At 31.2% G+C, this 22,411-nt stretch overlaps 2 protein-coding genes and 1 pseudogene across 7 annotated transcripts; 2 read left to right on the top strand and 1 right to left on the bottom strand.

The window, feature by feature from the left end:
* The first annotated feature begins 1,052 nt into the window (after positions 1-1,052).
* LOC139780288 (F-box/LRR-repeat protein 4-like) lies at positions 1,053-15,981 on the top strand. Of its 3 annotated transcripts, none has more exons than XM_071718881.1 (8): positions 1,053-1,164; positions 12,958-13,150; positions 13,263-13,386; positions 13,478-13,934; positions 14,019-14,187; positions 14,303-14,657; positions 14,737-15,052; positions 15,201-15,981. In XM_071718881.1, the coding sequence occupies exons 3-8, from the start codon at positions 13,317-13,319 to the stop codon at positions 15,553-15,555; spliced, it is 1,722 nt and encodes a 573-aa protein (XP_071574982.1). In that variant the 5' UTR covers positions 1,053-1,164; positions 12,958-13,150; positions 13,263-13,316; the 3' UTR covers positions 15,556-15,981. The 3 variants fall into 3 exon arrangements, with proteins under 3 accessions (XP_071574982.1, XP_071574981.1, XP_071574983.1); XM_071718880.1 differs by having other exon boundaries at positions 1,059-1,164; positions 12,887-13,150; XM_071718882.1 differs by lacking the exon at positions 1,053-1,164 and adding an exon at positions 8,534-8,591.
* LOC139780289 (uncharacterized) lies at positions 2,813-8,153 on the bottom strand. Of its 4 annotated transcripts, XM_071718886.1 has the most exons (8): positions 8,024-8,153; positions 7,640-7,717; positions 4,613-5,081; positions 4,151-4,516; positions 3,970-4,020; positions 3,671-3,897; positions 3,416-3,578; positions 2,815-3,326 (listed from the first exon to the last, which is right to left on the bottom strand). In XM_071718886.1, exons 3-8 carry the CDS (start codon positions 4,827-4,829, stop codon positions 3,304-3,306), a joined length of 1,047 nt encoding a protein of 348 aa, XP_071574987.1. In that variant the 5' UTR covers positions 4,830-5,081; positions 7,640-7,717; positions 8,024-8,153; the 3' UTR covers positions 2,815-3,303. The 4 variants fall into 4 exon arrangements, 3 of the variants coding, with proteins under 3 accessions (XP_071574986.1, XP_071574987.1, XP_071574985.1); XR_011720197.1 differs by having other exon boundaries at positions 2,813-3,326; positions 4,613-7,717; XM_071718885.1 differs by having other exon boundaries at positions 2,813-3,578.
* On the top strand, positions 10,636-11,806 carry LOC139780290 (uncharacterized; annotated as a pseudogene).
* Positions 15,982-22,411: the final 6,430 nt, after the last annotated feature.

Genomic DNA, 22,411 nt, shown 5'->3' with positions numbered 1-22,411 from the left:
TAAAAGTATATTCAGCAAAAACTTAATGTATCGAAAAGTGTACGCAAAAGAAAGTTTTATACATCCAAAGGTATATGCAGAAACATTTTAATGGATTCAAAAGTATAAGCAGCAATAGTTTAACGCATCTACTGTTATTTCATGCAAATTTAAAAACGCAAAAAAATTATTATAGGACTACAGATGATTAAAGATCAACTGGATTATAGTGAAGAAAATACTTGGTGTGCCCAGGTTAAGTTTATTTAATAAGTACAAAAGAACTGATTAAATGAATAAATGTAATTAATTCTAATTAAAGCCATCTTAATGACTTTAAATTTAGCTTAAAGATTTTAAAATTAATCAAAAAATAGGGACTACAGGTAATATTCACTTATTATATGTACTACATAATTTTTTAAAATTACGTAAAAATGTATCAGTATATATAATGATGAATGATAATAATATAATTATCCACCAATTAGATCTATGAGTGCCATGATTTGTATATAGTATTTATTTGCTAACTGATTATTGTTTTCATTAACCTGACATTTTGAAAAAAGGTAGGAATTTTAACTAATAGCAATTATTTTATTATTTAATTTACTTGCAAATTTTAAGAATCTCGCAGAACATGTTGAAATTGTGTTTATAAAATTATTTATATTGTTCTATAAGTATTATCGTATGTATTGAATCTTGAGATTGCAATGAAGTTTACTGGCTCTTATTTATATTTGAAAAAAATCATTTGTTCAAATGTATTTAAATAAATGTAGAGATTATAAATGTATTTAATTTATATTTTTTATGTACAGGATAAATTTCAATATAATTAAAGATTTATTTAATTAATAATTTTTACGTTTTAATTGTGACATAATCAAGAGACACGATAATGTCTCGCGCCTAGTGCGGAAAGGGACACGCGAAGACGCGAGTAAGACGCGCGAGCCGAGTGCGATAGGATTTTACGATTCTCGTGCCTGATGGCGTCGATGGCGACGCTAGCTCGAGCAAGAAAGAGACTGCAGATGTATGTCTACGCTTTTCGGCCGCTCGAAGCTGGCCGAACGCCGAGCACACAGCCGCCGCACAGTCAGATGGTGGAGGGTCTCAGCAGTGTCCACGAAATAACAGTACTGTGTAGACCTACTACTATCTTGCTGATAAACAGTAAGTAGTATGAAAATCGATAGAAATTAGGTTTTTTGATTAATTTTTTGATTCAGTTCCGAGTTAAATTTCCGGTAGATAATTAATTCTTTTATTCATTGTGTGACCTTTTGTGCGACTTATTGTTAAGCGTCGTCTACAATGGCAGCAGGAGTATGCGGTAAGACGTAAGCAGTAAGCTATTGACCAACCACGGTCGATTATATTTGAATTGCAAAAATCCCATTAGTCAATAACTTACTGCCTACGTCTTACTGTATACTCCTGCTGCTATTGTAGACGACGCTTGAGATCGCTACAACCTATATCAGAAAATGAGATAAAAGATACATTGAGTAAGATAAAAAATACATTTCGGAAAATCTTAAACCCATTCTACAATAACTGTAAGAGGATGTGGTAAGATGTAAGCAGTAAAAGTTGACCAACTACAATCGATTATTCTTGGATTGTAAAAATCTTATTAGTCAATAGCTTACTCCCAAGTAGCACATACACGTTTTAGAAATGTTTTATAAGCGTTTTTCCGAAACGTTTTATAACCGATTTCTAGAAACGTTTCTCATGAGTAAAAATGTCAATTCGAAAAACGTTCGATCCCAGCAAACACTGTTCTGTAAATTTTAAGTAACAATTACAGAACAGATATTCGCTGTTCTGATAACCATTATGTAATTTTCAAGTAACGCTTAGGTCAAAATGTCAGCAACATTATGCTATATATAATACGTAACAAATACGATATTAAATTACGTAATTATAACAGAATCTAGTAGGTACTGTTCTGTAACATTTACGAAACATTATGCTATATATAATACGTAACAAATACAATATTAAATTACGTAATTATAACAGATACTGTTCTGTAATATTTACGAAACACTTACATGAAATTTACAGAACAGATACTTGCTATTTTGGTAAGCACTACGTCATTTTCAGATAACATTTATGTACAAATGTCATCAACATTATGCTGTATATAATACGTAACAGAATAATGTGATAAATACTTTAAATTTAGATGTAAAATTATCCAGCAAACACCAAGTAATATGCAACTTACATGTTATAGTTACAATTTTCTGCAAAACAATGTATTGCATTTACAAGGTTAAGTAGGAAATTATAACTAACATGTAAGTGACATATTACTTGGTATGGTTACTTGCTGGATAATTTTACATCTAAATTTGAAGTATTTATCATATTATTTTGTTACGCGTATTATATATATATATATATATAGATATAATATTATTTATTTACAACAATAATATTATTTACAATAACATTATAATATATATATATATATAGCATAATGTTGTTGACATTTTTACCTAAATAATATCTAAAAATGATGTTGTACTTACTATATAGAACAGCGAGTGCTTATCAGAACAGCGTGGGATGTTTGTCTCTTCATCGTACCGCAGCTTGTTTTGATCATTATAACACGACCACGTACTTTTACTGACTTTTAGTGAATATACACTAATTTTTGCAGCGTAAAATCACTAGTAGTTTACGTTTTCTACTGATAACAACTAAGATAGTTAATATACATGTTACTTGTATTTAAAAAATTTGTTTATATACAAAGATATGGAACTTACGTACATAAAATTCAATAGAAAGTATGTTTCTTGAACTCTTTATTTTGATAAATTGCTAAACAAATTACAGTTTTATAACTAATTAACTTCCATATATTAATATTAGAAATATATTAGGAATTAGAAATGTATATTAATTCTCTTACATAAAAGAAATTACTTAACTTAAGTGACAACGTTGAGAATTCAGATCGTAATAAAAAGAAATAATGAAGATTCTATAATTTTAGAACATAAAAATCTTTAAAAACTTTAGTATTTTAAATTATTCAATATCAGAAAACATATTGATTAAAGAAAAATAATTTTGTTTATCATGTTAATCAAGAATCTTACATAGGTTGGGTAATATAAGAAAAAAATATAATAAAAAAATACTATATTATAAGCTTCAAAACTTCTGAGGCATTTAAATGGCTTGCGGATTCATCTCTTCGGGATCTTTTTGTTGTCTGTTAAGCCTTTGACCACCTTGGCGAAACCATTCTTTTGTGATATCTTCAAACTCTTTGTTTGTGAATTAATGTTGAGCCAAAATTGTTGCTGAATGAATTAAATGTAAATTAAATTTTATATTTTGTAAATATAAAAATATATTTTACTTTGTAAATATAAAAAAATATATATTTTACCTTGTATTGCCATTAAAATAGAGTTTAAGCTACTGATTTTAAAATGATTACGTAATCCTTTCCAGGACGATTGTTTAGCAACTTCATTGGAAAATATAGTTCGATATATACGAATTAAATTTTCCTTAGCGGATCTTCCGCCTATGCGAGATATACACAGCATCTTTAGAAATATAACGTAACGTTAATATAATTTCTATCCTTTTATTTAGATAAAAATTACATTTAAGTAACTAAATTCCTAATTAAACTTACAAATTTGTTGTACTCATCTGCATTTTGTGATAAACGGTTTTCAAAAGCTGTGATTTCATCAATACTTTTAAGCGGAAGAGATTGTTGCATATTTAATATATCCAAATCAGCAGGTGCTTCAGGCTTATGTTGATTAATTTGTTTTTCTACTTCTTTTAAACGAGCCTCCAGATCTTGTATTCGTACTGAAACAGTAGCTAGAGCCGTATATACTTTTTGGAAATGTTCTGAAAAATTATAAGTAATATTGAGTAAACAGTGAGATAATAAGATTATAAGGCAAACAATAAACACCATACCTTCCATTTTCTCGGACATTTCTATCATTAAGTTATGTAATTCCTGTATGCCTAGAAACATAAAAGAGGTATTAGAATAATCACAATAACCATTAATAAGAACTATAATTTTTAATAAAAAATGCTTTATTATAGAGATAATACAAGTAAATAGAATAAATAAACTAAAATAAACTATTACTTTTGTTCGATACTAAAGTTCCTTCAAGGATGTCAAAATCCACATTGTCAGTTGAAAAATTCAAAACATTTGAGAGTTTGTTGACTGAGACATCTTTATTTGTAAGATCTGGCTGGTTTGGTATAACTGAGACATCTTCATTTGTAAGAGCTGACTGATTTGGTATAACTGAGACATTTTTATCTGTAAGATTTGGCGGATTTGGTATAACTGATGCTAAATCAGAATCAGTATCAGACTCAGAAGCAATAGGTTTTTGCAACTGTTTTCTGCATGACGTACGTGACTTCTTCTTTATTTCATTTATATTACTATCATCGCTTGACGAATAGTTCATTGCCTTCTGTCTAGCTTGATCTAATGAATCTTGATTGGGACAAAACCGCAATTTACACAAGTTACATTATTTTTTAAAAATATTTAAAAACAACTACATAAATTTTGAAGTAAAATCTAAATTACCATAATATCCATGAAATTGAATGGGATAAAATGACCACTTAGGATCATTAATAACAGGAGGAACTTGTTTTACGATAAATGTATTTATATTTTTTACTGATGGCCACCAGCATTCTGTCAAATTAGAGCGAAGCCATAAAGATGGAACCTCTGATACGATTTCCTCTTCATCATTTCCATCGCTTGAAAAAGTCACGACAGCGAAATCTTTTGCCATTATTAATAATCTGTAAAAAAGCAAAGTTTGTTAAATAATTTATCATCGTTTTTAATTCTAAATTCTTTTACCAATATTAGTACTCGCCATAAACATATTTCCTGTTGGTGCAGTAAAGGCAATACCACAGCTTCTTCGTCATATAAAGGTCATTTTGCGCATTTTGATTTAATATCAGATAATGGAACAGTAATTAGCTCATATTGTAACTCATTAATTTGTTTAATTCCAATATTTAAAGAGTCACATGGACTGTGAAAAAATGATTTAACATTCGAATACTTTTTACCAATAACGTAAATCTGTTCACTTCTTAAATAAATTTTTGTAAGTGAAATCGTTGTACCATCTAACAAAGAACAACAGTTATCAGCAGTTTTTGTACTAAGATAGAAACCTTTGCATTGAACCGATTTTATTATCTTTTTGCCATTGACGTTTTTAAAGCACAATTTTGGATAAATCTTTTCTACATTTGTCATATTTAAATTATCCTCTTCTATACAACGATTAACTAATTGTTGTAATGGTCGACTTGAAGATCTAACTTTTGATTTAATTTTTTGCATGTAATTTTCGAACTTAAACGCGCTAAATTCATCTAATGGCCCCCATAATTTTACATAGTCGCATAGATGAACTAAATTATGCACGTTATATGATATATGTTGATGACCATATAATGTACCGTAATTTTCAACAAAATATACTAGTAAACTGTGTGCATAATCAAGCAGTTGTACGCAATATTCTTTGCTACATAAGATTCTAATTGCTACACTCAAGCTTAAAAAATGAACGTATTTATCGCGTGATAATGTCTTTAAAAAAATTACTGGTCCAGTATATAATAATAATTGCCTTAATTCAGTGGCTTTAAACCGATCGACCTCATCTAGTTTTCTTGGCTTTCTAGCAAATTCTTTAGGTAAGAATAATGACATGGATAACAAAGTAGTTGAAATAAGAGCTATCAGATTTGCAGCCATACGAACATTATGTTTACCTTTAATCCAAAACTGCAACAACCGTTTCATTATTCCTAACAGTACAAGATGCATGTAGTCTATAGGAAATTGGGTAACCATTCCAATGTTTAAATCTTCAAGAATAGAAGTCATTTTATGATGTTCTTCTTGTTGTTTTAATTTAACCGATTCATCTGATCTTAGGATTGCATTAATTTCTGGGTACGTTACTCTATTTTCTATGTAATCTCCCTCTTGAATGCAATTACCGCATCCAAAATACGCATTATGTCCCTTAATTCCTTTGATAAACGATTTTGCGGGAGCATCGCAGATAAATACGTTCACTTTTACGGTTATTTTTTTGTCATACTGTGTAATACCAGTTTGAAAAATTTCAAGACAATCATCCTTGAAATATTTCAGAAAAGTATTGCAACATTTTGGCTTTTGAAAACCATGATAGACACCGACTATAAATGGTTCGGTGTAAAAATCTGCAACTATACTAGCTAAAATAGGCCAAAATTGACTGCCAGAAGATTTTGTTAAAGGAAGACCATCTATATTCACATTAATATTTATTTGCGATGGACAAGTATTTCGGCAATAATGCTTGCGAATAGATTTTTTTAAACTATTACTTAAACCTACATGATAATAGTTTCCTGGTGTCATTTCAATAATGTCTACTTGTCTGGGAGTTTGTAACAAAGTTTGAGCATCAATAGGAAGATCATGGCCGTATTTTACTAGAACTTTTAATAAACTACTTATAGTAGAATGATTTACACGATTTTCAATAGCCCATAATCGGATGTCATTTACAATTTCTGTTTTATTAAAAAACTCATCGTCTGAACTACTTGATGGAAGACTATCTTTATCAGTATTAATTCCTGAATGTATAGACATTAAATCATCATTGTTTTCAATAAACTTATCAGTGTTAATTCCATTGGAATTATCAAAATCAATTTTTCTTGATAAATTTTGCTGCTGAGGTAATTGTTCAATGTTACCTGGTCCATTTGATCCACTTACAATGTCATTTTGAACTTCTGAACTATTTGAGTCAACAGTCATTTGGGAAACATTATAGAGTTCCTTTACAAAAATTCGTCTCCGCTGTCTTGGCGTTAAACAAGTAATGTCTAATCTTAATTTTGATTTAGACATAATATAATTTTATGAAATAACACGAAGAAATGGAAAGCTAGATTGCGATTATATGCACGAAGATTTGGGTTTGCGTTTAGGCTTATGTTATGGTTATATTCTCCTTTTCCGCTGAATATGTATTTAGGAAAGCTGGAATATATATTTATTATCTGGAGAATAAAAGATATTTTGATAAATAAAAGAGGTTCTTAAGGGAAAGATCTGCAGTTATGTTAAATACAAACTAATCCAAAAATTAAATTATTTACATTAATCTTATATTAAGATTTACCATTACAATTACTATATAGAAAAAAGATAATAAACCGGTATGTAATAAATATTCAATTTAATGCAAAATTAAATATTGTAATCTGAAGAAAACTACAGAAAAAAAACTTTAATTATTAGGAGACAATAAAATGCGATGTAAATTTGCACTCGAAATGTCTAAGCTTCTAATGATTCAGAAAAGCGGTGCGAATAAGTTTTTTGTTTCTTCTCATTATCATAATTGCCTAACAGATGTTGTAAAAAGACATGAGAAACATAGGCCGCTTTCCGATATTCACTGCCAGTACCGAAAATTTATAGTGTGCGTAACATAAACTATAGATTTTTATTATTGGCAGTGAATATCGGAACGCAGCCATGGTATTGCATAAAATAAATTAAACTCACTGCCAAATATAGAAACAATGTAGTGTAAAACGAGTACGTCGCCAGTACGTCGTGGGGTGTCCTTTATGTTCACATTCACTGCATAGAAACAAGACAAATTTAACTTCACAATTGATTTTTTACCGCAAAATAACTTTTCACTTATAGCGTTTTTGATTTGTTGACTCGACCCGACTCGGATCAGATCAAAAGTTTGGTTTAAAACTCGATGACTTTAAACTATCAAGGCAGAAAGCGTTTCTTAACCTCCATGAAAGAAATTCTTAGCATTATCGCAGCATATATTTCATTATCATTTTTCCGAACTTTTGAACCCAAGTCAGAGCGAGTCAACAAGTCGGAAACACTATTAATTAATTAATGCAGTTTTAACCTCATACTTACCAAGATTTTTACACTATCTATACACTGTTGTGTCGAAAAATCACGGGCGCGCGATAAAGCGCGGGCGATTATCGTTTCCGTGGATTCCGCCATATTAAAAGCTGAAGCCAGAGCTGCGGTCCGATTCACACTCACAGCGCTGTAAGCATCATTCTGTCTTTGTTGCACATCGAATATCAACCGAAGATAGAGCAATGCTTTCAGCGCTGTGAGCATGAATCGGACCGCAGAATTGGTGATCGGTAACCACGGTCTTACATATTTTGATTGCGCGCTTGCGCATACTTAAGCCAATTAACGGAATTAATTATCCAGTAAAGTATAAGGGCGTATTCATATGAACTTATATAACCACATAAAGCACAGAAAAATTTATCGCGCATCTTGTATAAAAAAATATGAACAATATGGGCCGATATCACAGTCTCCGATTAACGTGATCTTTCGATTAAACTCACTCTTCGTCTCTTTCTAGGGGGACAGTTAGAAAGAGATGCAGAGTGAATTTAATCGGAGGATCACGTTAATCGGAGACTGTGATAGCGGCCCTATGCCCAGCAAACACTAAGTAACATGCTACATCATACATGCAATTAAGTTATAATTTCTTACTCAACAATATAAATGCAATACATATGTGTAATAATATGTGCAATAAATATTATAACAAATATATGTATAATTTCTATGATTGCATCATCGCGGAATTAAAATGTTTTGTCCCTTATAAGTAATAATTATGATATTTATAATTAATAACATAATTAATAACATAATTAATAACATAATTAATAACATAATATACTAGAACTCTTTATTATATGCATATTATTATATATATTATTTATACATATACATAATTGAGGCTATTGATAGAAAAAGAGCACATAAGCCTAATGTACCCTTTTTCTATCAATAACTTTAATTACATTTTTTGAGTCCAGTTTCTTTTATAGAGTACTTAATGACGTTAATGAAATTATACAAATATTATTAAAAGAATATTTTAATATTTAAAAAATGTTTAAAAATGTCCCAGATACGTTTTTGCAATAACATATATTACATGCATATGTCATATTTTCAAAATGTTCGAGAACGTCAACAAAGTTTATATATTTATTTTGTCTTTAAAGTGACATCGAAGTTTCGTTATTATAGTTATATAACGGTTACAAAGTTTTTACAGAACGTACATTGACGTCGACAAAATCATGTTAAAATATTACATGTTTAACATGACGTGACAATTATGTCATTTAGAGTAATGTAACATTTATGCAGATTTTAGAGTATGCACATTGACGTCGACAAAATCATTTTAATATTACATGTTTAACATGACGTGGCAATTATGTCATTAGAGTTATGTAACATTTATGCAGATTTTAGAGTATGCACATTGACATCGACAAAATCATGTTAATGTTACATGTTTAACATGACGTGGCAGTTATGTCGTTAGAGTTATGTAACATTTACGCAGATTTTAGAGTATGCACATTTACATTTACCAAATTACATAAATGTTACATAACAAAATAACGTCAAAATTTCATAACTATCCTATATAGCAATTACAGATTTATTACATCAATGACATAACTGATACGTCATAGTTCGGTTATGTTGATTTGTAACATATACATATAGTATATTATGTAATTGTTACGAAAACGATCCTTGTCTGTTTACTGGGATGGAACGTTTCTTTTCCGATAAAATAACGTTTAATAAACTATTATAGAAACGTTTTGTTTTAATGATAAAGACATTTAAAATTCCTACTTTTCACGTCTTTTGAACGTGTTTATGACGTCTTTGAGATATGCGTGAGAATGTTCTAGAAGCTTTATGCATATACCATCTATGACGTCTATTCTTTTTCGAAGAAATTCCTGAACTGGTGCACATTCGTGCAATAAGTTAAGGGGGAATATATACACCTAGCAGGGTCCAAAAAATCGATTTTTCAATTTTTACATTTTCTTCATGTTTGATATGTTAAGAATGTCTGGTGAAAATTTCAAGTGAAATTTCCAAAAAATTACAAAGTTATAGCCCAGAGAGTAAATGCATTCGTTGGACGGGCGCCGCGCCGCGTCTAGTCGTCCAGGTAGCAGCACGACGCGCCGCTCAGGTAGCACGGTCTAACCGTCCCTTCGGTCTTATTGTGCTCGGATCCATTGTGTTTCTTGGTATAACGGTATTTTATTGGTCTTGCATAGCCTGTCTCTGTCATATTTTAAACGCAACGGCTATCCTGACAGAAACTTAGCGTGCTTCGTCAGTAGCGTAGCTTGCCGTTCGTGTAGCTGTGCGTTAGAGCAAGTGTCGAAGCCTTCGTTTGTGAATAAAGTATTCAGGAGTAAAGATGGAAGAGAAAAAAAGTTCTAGAGAGAGCCACAGATCGGGGGAATTTCGGAAAGATCGAAAAAGGAAGAAAATGCCGCCTAAAAATCGATACGATGCAGAAAGAACTGAATTGAATGTTAGTGCCAGTGCCAAAAAATTGAAGGGCGCACGAGACGTTTCAGTGCCAGAAGAATTAAGCATCGGATATCGAATTTTGAATTTTGTGACGGTGTTTTCGGCTTTGTCAGAATGTATGAAATGCAAAATGCGGAGGTGACGTACAGTCAAATCAGAAAGCATCCGAAGACTGGGATTCAAAATTTTGGTTTTGTGTTCATCATGCCAGCCGTCTTCCATACCTTCGTACCCTTATATGGGCAACTTTTTACCATTACAGCTCCACAGACAGCAACCCTGAACATAATTGCCCCGAAGGCTCCGACTCGTAGTACAAGTAACAACAAGCAAAAGCTAAAGGGGAACTGCGTAATTTTCGTCACGATTATTCTTATTCGGCATTACCGGACTCGGTTTTGATGGTCATCAAACCGATATACGAAGACTTCAGTAAGGACACGTTATTGGAGCGCTGTGTTGGTGGTTATACGCAGAACAGCAACGAAAGCTTTAACCAATTAATTTGGAAGATAGCTCCAAAAACGATGCACAGCGGGGCTGCAATTGTTGAAATTGCTGCGTATACAGCAACTTGCATATTTAACAATGGAGTCACATCATTACTACAAATAATGAACGTCATGGGAATTTCTGTTGGACCGAACGCACACCTGTACGCTGCAGGCGAAGATGACCGCCGCATAGAGCAAGCCGAGGTATGAGCGCAAGAACAAACGAAAGAAGGGCGACTACGGCGTCGACAACAAACTTTAGAAGATATGTGGGCGTACCTTCCACTTCGGAAAACCTATATTATGGACCTGGTATCGATGACTCTGTGTAAGTTGAACAAATTTCATAATTTATCCATCGAAACATTTTCAAACGCATTTTTTCTTAAAACAACGTTTTTTAAACTGGTATTCAAAATATCTCGAAAACCACTGAACCGATGAACTTGGACTTTCTCGTGGTTATTGTATAAATTATCTATCGCGTGTCATAGGATTTTTTTTTTAATTCTTAGTTTTTGTTTATTAGGTAAAAAAGGAACGAATTTTTTCTTGAAAATCGCTACGTCTAGTTCAAGCGCCCGCCATTTTGTAAAAAATCGATTATTTTAAAATCGGCTATGACACTCCAAAGATAATAGTATCCATTTTCATTTCCTGTTTGATTTTTTTGTTTTAGATGATTTTTGACGAATCGCCGCTGGGTACCGTTTTGGAACATTTTTTTACGGCACTCCGTAGTCGATTCCAGTACTCCGTGAATTTGCAACATTTTTTAATAAAAAAAATTTAAAACATTCTTGAAAGTGTATATTTTTAACTACAAAAAACCCGAACCCGATAATTCCAATAGTTCCCCTGAAAAAAATTCCCGAAAATTACTTTCTTTTTTCATTTCTAGGTGTATATTTCCCCTTAAAGTAAAACAAAATTATACTTGTCTTGTACTCTAACTCAATTGTATTACTGATGTGCACCAGTTCAGGAAGTTCTTCAAAACGAAACACGTATAAATGTTCTTTCAATGGCCACGTTCAGCAGAACGTTTATTTTGCAACTGTTTGAAGTTTTCTAAGCTCAGATTTGTCCGATGACAAATAGATTAAGACCGGTAGGACAAAATTAATTTGTGCAATAATAATTAGTGCAATATAAATTTAAATGTTTCAAAAAGGCTATTAAAGCTACTATGTATATAGATAAAGCAAATTATAATTTTGAAAGGAAAAATTTAACAAATAGATATTTTTGTTAACTGTAGAAACGTAAAAAATACGTTTCTTAAATTATGGTTTTAAAAACATTTTTGTTCAAACGTTTCTTAATGGTTCTTTACGGTTATATAATTATGTATACGTTCAAAAAACGTATATAAAAATAATATGTGCTACCTGGGCTGCTTACGCGTCTTACATCTACTCCTACGACTATTGTAGAATGAAACTTTATAGTCATTTAGAAATTAAGCGTAACTCTGGCGAATGTGAGCGTGTAACTCTGGCGAATCTAAATTGTGTAATTTTTTTGTTCTTTCTTTTGTGCTCGTGCACGTGTGTGCAACGTGGTAGTAGAAGAACACAGAGCTCTCGATATTTCAGATTTATAAAAGAACATTCTTCTACATTAACAAAATTAAAAAATAACTGTTATTTTCTTTAAAATAATTCATTATTTAATAATGATATTTGACACACACATGCAGACTATGTAATAATGTCAGTACTAGCAATGCGAATGGAAGCAATAAGATAAACTTATTGTTAGATTATACATATAATCTTAACGCTATAATTATTAATATATATAATATTATAATGCATTTTAGCATATGCTAAAAAAGAATGGATTATTGTTTTCCATATTCTTTGTCTTCTTTTAGGGAGACAATATGACAACCCACAATAAATCTTTAAATTGCGAGAATTGTAATCGATATCCCTACATTGGCAGAGTATCCGTAGGAGAAGAAAGTAGTGTTGACTTTGTCTATCAATTTGTGAAGAAAAGATTTGTTACCACGAGAAGAAACTATCAGAATTTTAGCACGGTCCATACTTCCTGTAACATAATTGGACCACCACCCTATGTAAAATATGGCGAAAAAATTCCTGTACCATGTTCTTTTGGAGAAAAATACGTCGAAGTATGTGTATTTCCTGGTATTTTCTGTTATTGTCCTGTACAAAGTAATCGCTATCTATAAATTTAAGTTACAAGATTTTCTATTTGACACATTTTTCGATTTTCTAATATAGTCGAGAAAGGATGGTTTCGATATTTCAATATCTCCGTGGCAAAACAAAGATTACATGAGATCGTATATTGATGTTACTCCATGGTATACACGGGACCATATGACGAGCGAAAATAATTATATTGGTATGTAATATTCGAATCGATAAATAAGATATTGTTAAAGAAGATACGGTTTTGTTGAGTAGAGAGTATAATTATATTTTCTATTTTTAAGATATCGAGTTTCATGAAGCTGTATATCCAGTCAGAGTCTCTATTTACGAAACATTTCGTCCTGGAGGCGTAATTCAAATTTCGGCTCAAGATTCCAATAATCACTGGATTCAGTTGTGGGATGAATCGTCTGAGATTGTACTCTCAAAATCAAGATTATTTTCTCCACCGTTATCGCATCCGTGCGACTTCAAAACAAAAATGCTCAGACTAGTGTTCAAGTATAGCTCACGTAAATCTTATACAATACTGGATGCCGCGATGCTTATCGGTACAACAGATTTGATCCTTCCTAGAAATCCTAACGAGAGTTTAAGTAATCTGTTAAAAAGAATTAACAGCATGTACTTTCCACACCACGACAATGTTCATAATTTAACAGCAGGTTCAAAAAATGCGCACTTGGATATAGTTCATCTGCAACTAAATTTTTCTGAATATTGTGTTATTTATAAAAGGTATTACTATTGTACATTAGGTAATATTTAAATCCTTTTTTTCTGTTAATAATGAAAATCAATTTGTTCCGATGATATTTGCAGCGAAATAAGAAGGATTAATTATAAAAGTAATTTGAAGCACAAAAAGTGCAAAAAGGCATCTCAAGAGGTAATCCCTGGATATGTGCAACCTCTTGGACAGAGATACTCGCGTCGTATTCTATCGAAAAGTTATAAGGAGCCATCGCGTTGCAGTTTATCTACGCTTCCAGTAAAGTATTCTAAGAAGTCTATTTCTCATCACAATATTTATTGCATTGACATTTCGTACTTTGAGTATTAAAGTATTTATTTTGTATTATATTAATTATATTTTATCTTTACAGAATGAAATACTACTAAAAATATTTAAATACTTAGATTTGGTAACATTATGCCGCATGAATGAAGTAAATAATAGGCGCTTTGATATTTTAACACGGAATCCTCTACTTTATACACGTTTGAACATGCGATGCATTGAATCTGACAAATATATGTGCGATATATTTTGTTATTTTACACCTAGATGTAAATATTTGCAACAATTAGATCTTACAAGAAGCAACTTTGATGTTGATAATTTCGTGAACTTTCTTCATAATTGCGGCAGGCGTTTAACGCATTTAAGATTAAGTGGCTGCCGCATGGATTTAAATCCTGTCCTACTTGAAATTTCAGAGACATGCAAAAATTTGAAAGGTATATGCATATAGTAATATGTATATAATTGTCAAGATTATGGGTAAATTGCATAACAACTAATACAAATTTTTCTTAGAATTGGACCTAGAGCGTTGTACTGACGGATTATACGACGAAGCTTTTTCGTATCTCGAAAGGCTAAATAATTTGGAACATATAAACTTTTGTGATACAAATATAACAACTGAACGTCTTTGCAAAATACTGCAAAATAATCAACGGATGCGTGAGTTACTATCGGGAGATGGAATTGATAGCTGTATAAATGATGCAGCTCTAAATTCGTGTCGTGACTTGGAAGTAATATATTCACTGAACTCTCAAAGTCTTACATCTCAGGCTATTAATGCTCTCTCTAACTGTAAGAATTTACGAAAAGTGAGCCTTTTTCTGTAAGTGTGTGCTACATTTTTTTTTTAAATACACATTATTGTATTCTTTATTGAAATTTGTTTGCTTCTCTTGCGAGCATCTTGAAAAAGTTACATGAATTTTTTCTTCGCAAAATACTGTACTAATTATATATGATTTTTGTTGCAGAACGGAATACTCATATTTTTGTGGCACAGACAAATACCCAGCTACTGATGACAGCTTATTTAGATTACTTCCTTCTTATCAACACTTGCAAGAAATTTATTTGTTCGATCCTGTCCTCACTGATCATAAGTTGGAATTATTAGCGCAGTGCAGGCACTTGAAAAAGTTATATCTTTGTCGACAGAGAGATGACCCTGATATACATCATATTTGGTCCGTTATTTTGGAACAATGTCCTAAACTGCAGGAGTTTTATCTCTGTTACTGTAATATAAGTGATCAATTGGTTAATCAATGGAAAGAGAGATATCCGCATGTATCCGTCTATACATACGACAGACACTCAGACCGATAATTTAAATAGTTTTTGTTTACTTTTGTTTACATAAAATGAAGTTTATGTGTACTATTTTGAAATATAAAAATTAAACAATTTTTTTTAATTATCCGGTGCACAAGATAGTACAGAGAAATTAGGATTTTTCTGCGGAATAATTCGCATGTAGCTAAATTTTTGCATGGACCTTTATTTCGTCGTTAAAAACAATTTCGTCGTTAAAAACAATATGTGAAATGTCTCCATCGATGTGATTACTGCTAAAAATTGTACAGAGGGTCAAAGGTAAAGAATAATAGTTTTTCGCGAATATTTCTTTATTCATTAGTCCTACGGCAAAAATAGTTATTACAAAATTTGTAGCTTATAAAATTCTCTACAAAAAATGTTCTATAAGTTTTTTTGTACAAATAATACTTTTCACGTAATAAATTTTGCAAGATATACGCTGCGCAGTAAATTTACGGACGTACTGACAGACGTCAAATAAATTGAAGCGTCGCACAAAAAATGTCATATCTTTCGAACGAATCATCGTACAGAAATGATCAAAGAATCGTTGAAAAGCAGAAACTTCCAGCTTTTTAATGCAATTTGGTTCGTTATTCTATGATAATTTTTGAAAATTCTACGATGGTTTAAACAAATTAGTTACATGCATTTTTTGCCTTTTTTCATAAAATCAGTCACAAGTAGGTTCCAAATCATTTAAAAAAAAAACGCCAGCAGCATATTACACTTCATACTTGGACCGTACCAGAGGAAAAAAATTACAAAAATTTTTTGCTTTAAAATCAAGCTATTGACATTTTCAGTAATTTTTAAAATTTTTGATGAAACGTTAAAATTAAAATCGTCATAACTTGGCAAAAAATTGCGCTAGAAAATTTTTTAAGAAAGCAATCGAAAGCTTGAAATGTTTACTTTTAGGTCCTACATCGCAATAATCCGCCATTTTTTTCAATTTTTATTTATTTTATGTAAATATGCGAGTTGTCGCGAAAAATCCTGTTTAAACAAAGAACTATATATTTACTTTTAGTAGTTTTGTATAACAATTTACGTTTCTCAGAGATAATGCACCGTTTTCCACACCACCTCGGAGGTACAGTGCTAAGCGCGTTTTTTTTACGTGATGTCCCCGTTAGGTCTTATCTATTGTTTTTGTGAGAGAAATGAAACAAATCAATTTCCATGGCAAACATTCTTTTGCAAACGTGAAAAAACACAAATTTTGCTATTAAGTTTCTGCTTCTTCTTCAATTCCCTCCGTTGGGTCGATATCCATAACTTCTGCGTCAACTTCTTCAATTTCTATGACTTCCGCCAAGAAATCTGCAGGTTCGTCTTCGTAGCTATTGATATAGCATTCTTCGATTGCATCAGTTGCTGCGTTAAGGCAAGACTGGCCATGGCAATGTCCACACACTGCTGAACATTTTAAACCCATTTTTCTGGAGCCACAATTAAATCCGCAACTTTTTGAGCAGTTGCAAAAAATGGAGTTTAACAGAGTGTCCGGAGCAGGTGGTAGCAAAGATGGAATCGGCTCCAAAATATAAGGAGGAATTTTTGGGAAAACGAGATGAGAGAGAGATAACATCGTGCTATAGGCGTATTTTTTCATACTAAAATATAAAAACAGATTAATCCTAATATGCTGTTTTGCGAATAGATATAAAATTATTCATTCGTATTGCGCCAAATGTAGCCAATATATATAACCGTCCGTAATACCGGAAAGCTGGAATTTTACCTGGTAAGGTGATGTAAAGAACTGTACGTTGTACATTCATTTTGTGAATATATAAGTATTTGTTGTTAAGTTTTATTACTTTAATACGCTTGTCACTATTAGCTTTGATATTTGATTGGAATTACAAAAGTTTTTTGAATTATTAGTAATATAACTTTCATTCTTAGTTGGGAAAAATATATTTTTAACTAGTTACCGTTACTCAAAAAGTAACGAATCGTTACTATTTTCGTCACTGTGTTTAGTTTAAACAAAAAACTAAATTTAACAGGTCCAACCATACGTCTACTTGTTAAGTTAAATTTATTAAAAATAAGGATAAAGATAAAAAGTTACGATTTTAATAGTTTTTTGTTAAATAAACAAACTCGTTGAATTTTACCAAAATTCTTTATTACTCCCGTGTTTTATGAAGTAAATGCTTTTCTAATTTTGTTAATGTTTCTTCATACGATAAAGGACTATTTGTATCACTCCAGTAAAATGCATACATTCTTGACACATTAATATGGGATAATAATATCCATTCAATTTAAACGCTGATAAATTCCCTCAAAATTGTAGTCTTTCTCTCTCAATTGACAATTTAACTAAACTTATAAAATTTAATGAGAGACTCAAAGATGATGATAAATTAAGAGAAGATATAATGAGCAAAATACAAAAAATAATATTTACTAATTTTCAAACATAATATATATGTTTATTTGTAATTATTTATGAAAACATTACACATGTAGCTTAATAAGTACAACCAATTATATTTTCAAATATTGTTTTCAGAATAACAATATTCAAAAATGCTCAGACTATGTATAGATAAAGATAAAGTTGTTATACTAACAATAAGTCTTTAATGAATATGTTAAAAAAGTTTATTACAGCAGAGATTGCAATAAAATTTACTGGCTTTTATTATATTTGAAGAAAATCATTTGTTCAAATGTATTTAAATAAATGTAGATATTATAAATGTATTTAATTTATATCTTTCATGTACAGGATAAATTTTAATATAATTAAAAGATTTATTTAATTAATAATTTTTACGTTTTAATTGTGACATAATCAAGAGACACGATAATGTCTCGCGCCCAGTGCGGAAAGGAACACGCGAAGACGCGAGTAAGACGCGCGAGCCGAGTACGATACGATTTTACGATTCTCATGGCTGGCGACGCTAGCTCGAGCAAGAAAGAGACTGCAGATGTCTGCGCTTTTCGGCTGCTCGAAGCTGGCCGAACACCGAGCACACAGTTGCCGCACTGGCCGCACACTAAAGCTATGTCCACACAAACTTGCATAAGCCCATAAACATAAGCATAAGAAAATTGATTGGTCCATATGCATGTGCATAAGGAAATAGACCAATCCGTTTCTTTCCCATACAGCACAAAATGTTTTTTAAATATTTTTAAAATATTTTTTAGGAAGATTAAAATAATTTAAAATAATTTACAAAAATATTTTTAGAATGTTTCTATGTCCGTCAGATCAAGTCAGAAAAATATTTTCAAAAATATTTTTAAAAGATTGCAAATAAATATATTCAATAATATTTGTAAAGTCTTTTAGAAATATTGTTTTAAAAAATAAAATATGTTCATAATAATTTTAAAAATGCTTTAAAAATGACATAAATATGAGTCATTTAAAGGTATGTATATGCCGTTATGCTGTTGTGAATTAAGAATTTTAGAAAAAAAAAATACATTTATTATATATATGCCGTGTGTGCATACAGCCGCGCGGTCACCCATCCGAGTCAGTACCGCACCTAACGTCGCTTGACATCGATGATCGAACGGACTTTTTTTTTTTTTTTTTTTTTTTAACGAGGATAATTTATTAACTCATATAATTACACTATTATTATACTATATACATTGTAGTTCCTGCCTATTTTAGCTTAACCTACTTTGTCAATTAAATGTAAGTTGAACTTATGTCCATTTCCGGTACTTTTTACTTTATTCTCATTACATTATATACCTATCCTTTGGAATATGCTTTGTAGGAAAAACATGAAAAAACCTACTTGTCAGATGAACATTTAGTGCAATGAACATTTGCAACACTTTTGAACTTACTTAAATATTGCTTTTTTATATATATTTAATTTTTGGTAAGGCACTTCATACTTAAAGTGTTTTGGCATGTTATCAGCTCTAAGCTGAGTTATATCTTTTGTTAGATTATTATGTTCTAATTGTGTATTGTAGAATCTTTCCGTTATACTATAAATAAAATCTCTTATATATGGCATTTCCGCTTGTTTATGTAGATCTACTATTTTACAATATCTACCTTCGTTTAGAATCAGTCTTAAGCACTTATTTTGAAATCTTTGTATAGGTAACAAATTCGTTATAGCTGTTCCGCACCAAGCTGCCGCCGCATATGTGACTATCGGCCTTAAGATCATCTTATATATCAAAGCCTTGTTATGCTTACTAACTGCAGAGCCTCTTACTAACAATGGATAAAGTTGTTTCATTACCATATATGTTTTTCTTAAAACTATATTGATATGTCTTTTATACGTCAACTTATGATCTAAATTTACTCCTAAGTATTTAGTAATACTTTTACAATTTATTGTCTGGTTGTATACTCTTATTGGTTGTATAATACGTGAATCTTTGATTTTTCTCGTAAAGACTATTACTTCTGTTTTCGCTGCGTTTAGTGTTATTTTCCATTTATTATAATATTTCTGTAACATATCGATGTGTATCTGTATCTGTTTGGCCGCAACTATCGCGCTAAAGGAGTGTGCGTACGACGCCGTATCATCCGCAAACATCGCTAATTTGGTTTTCTCAAATCTATCTATATCATTTAAATATATCGAAAACAGAGGTGGACCAAGTACCGAGCCTTGTGGTACACCTGCTCTAACATCTCTTTCTGTAGAGTAAGTATTATTTATTCTTACTTGCAGCTTTCTGTTTCTTAAATACGAATATATCAGTTTGATAATATAAATAGGATAATTATTCTTTATCATTTTATATATTAGGCCATCCCTCCATACTTTGTCGAACGCTTTCTCAATATCCAAAAGCATCATAACTGTAACATTACCCCTATTATAATTAAGTCTTATATCATTAATTATTCTAACTACTTGTTGTACCGTATTGTGTTTCTTTCTGAATCCAAATTGTTCATCTATTATTATATTGTTTTGTTCTTCATATTTCCTTATTCTAGTCGCTATTATCTTCTCTACTACCTTACTAATACTTGATAGGAGACTAATCGGTCTATAGCTAGATGGTTTGGTCGGATCCTTGCCTGGTTTTAGTATTGGTATTACTATGGCAGTCTTCCACTCTTGTGGAAAATGCCCAATTTTAAAAATCGCGTTTGTTATGTACGTTAACTGGACTAAAGCTTTTCTACTTAAATTTTTAAGAACTATATTTTGTATCCCATCCTTTCCAGGTGCTTTAAGTGCAGCTAGCTTCTGGATAATAGTACAGATTTCCTTCGGTGAAGTCAAAGCTCCTTTGTATTCATCCAATTTTACTTCACTATTATCTATAAATTCCTTAACTGTTCTAATAATTTCTTCTTGTTGTACACTATTATTAATTAAGTCAATATTATGTACGTTCTCATATTGCGTCGCTATCATTTCTGCTTTATCTTTGTCATCGAATGCCTCAGTACTATTATCCTCCAGCGTAGGTATAGGTTGATGTTTCTTTTTAAATATTTTAGTCATTTTCCAAAGCGATTTATCATGTACATTAATTTTTGATAGCTTTTGTGTCCATATGTTATTTCTATATTTTACAATCTCATCCCTAATCATTCGCGTTTGTTGCCTATAATCATCTCGGTGAGCTGGATTCCTAGTTCTTTGCCAGATCTTTCTAGTTCTATTCCTTAGTTTAATTAACTCTAATATTTCCTCAGGCAGTTCTTTCTCTTCACTTTTTATTTTGGTTTTATTTACTGTTTCTTTAAGCGCCGCTTCTATATTGTAAACTAGTTTAGATACTTCTTGCTCTATGTTTTGTTCTGTATTTATTTTATTATTTATTGTTATGCTCTCATCTAATATATTTCTAAATTTTTTCCAATCTGCTTTTTTATATTTATACACTTCTTGCACAAACTCATTATTGCAATTTATTTGCCCTATTTCAAATAACACAGGTCTATGATCGGAATTCAGCTCATCGAGAACTACAGGCTCCGTTATGTTATTGATATTTTTGTTGATTAATATGTCTATTGTTGTAGGCGTACCTCCATTTTTTGGATAGTGTGTTGGTTCATCCGGAAACACAATACTGCAGTTGTTCGCTTGACAATAATCATATAAAGTAAGTCCATTCCTGTTATTTATGTGACAGTTCCAAGCTTTATGTCTAGAATTGAGATCTCCTGCAATTATTACCTTGTTAGCTACATTTAGTAATACTTCAATATCCTTTTTGGTGTAACGGATGGATGGTCTGTTATATGCCGCTACTACATGCACACCATTAGCAAGCATGATACATACATTTTCTATTACGCATGACTTAATTTTGATTACCTTATAGGGGATATTTTTCTTTACTAATATCATAACTCCTCCTGCCGCGTTATGTCTATTATATCTTTCGCATGTATAGTTTCTTAACTTAAATTTATCATTGGCACTTAATTTTGTTTCATTAATAAGTATGATATCTATTTTATTTCTGCTTAAAAATTCTATGAGTTCGCATGTTTTATGCCTAACACCGTTCGCGTTCCAACTACAGATTTTTATTTTACGCATGAAGATGATTCTAATGTCTGATAAAATTCAACCATTACCTGGAATTTTTCTATTTGACTGTTACATGCTTCCATCCTTTCATTGATGGTTTTCATTGTTTTTAACATCATTTTAATATTGATATGCTCATTTAATTTTTTGAATTCTTCCATTAACCTTAGAAAATCATTAAAGTCATTATCTGTTTTGCTATCGTACCTAATTCTCCCTGTATCCCTTTGCATTACTTTTGATCTATAACTATCTATATTATTATCTTCTTTCCAGCTTTCCTTTTGCCGTGCCTCCGATGTTGTCCTCAGATCCGGGAATTGCTTCCGGTCGTTAACGTCTGG

The sequence above is a fragment of the Temnothorax nylanderi genome, unplaced genomic scaffold, assembly GCF_030848795.1.
Source record: "Temnothorax nylanderi isolate EJ_2023f unplaced genomic scaffold, tnyl_v1.0 TNYL_tig0270_pilon, whole genome shotgun sequence".
NCBI lineage: Eukaryota > Metazoa > Arthropoda > Insecta > Hymenoptera > Formicidae > Temnothorax > Temnothorax nylanderi.
Note: the sequence above shows the minus strand (reverse complement) of the source record. Positions and strands in the feature narration are given on the sequence as shown.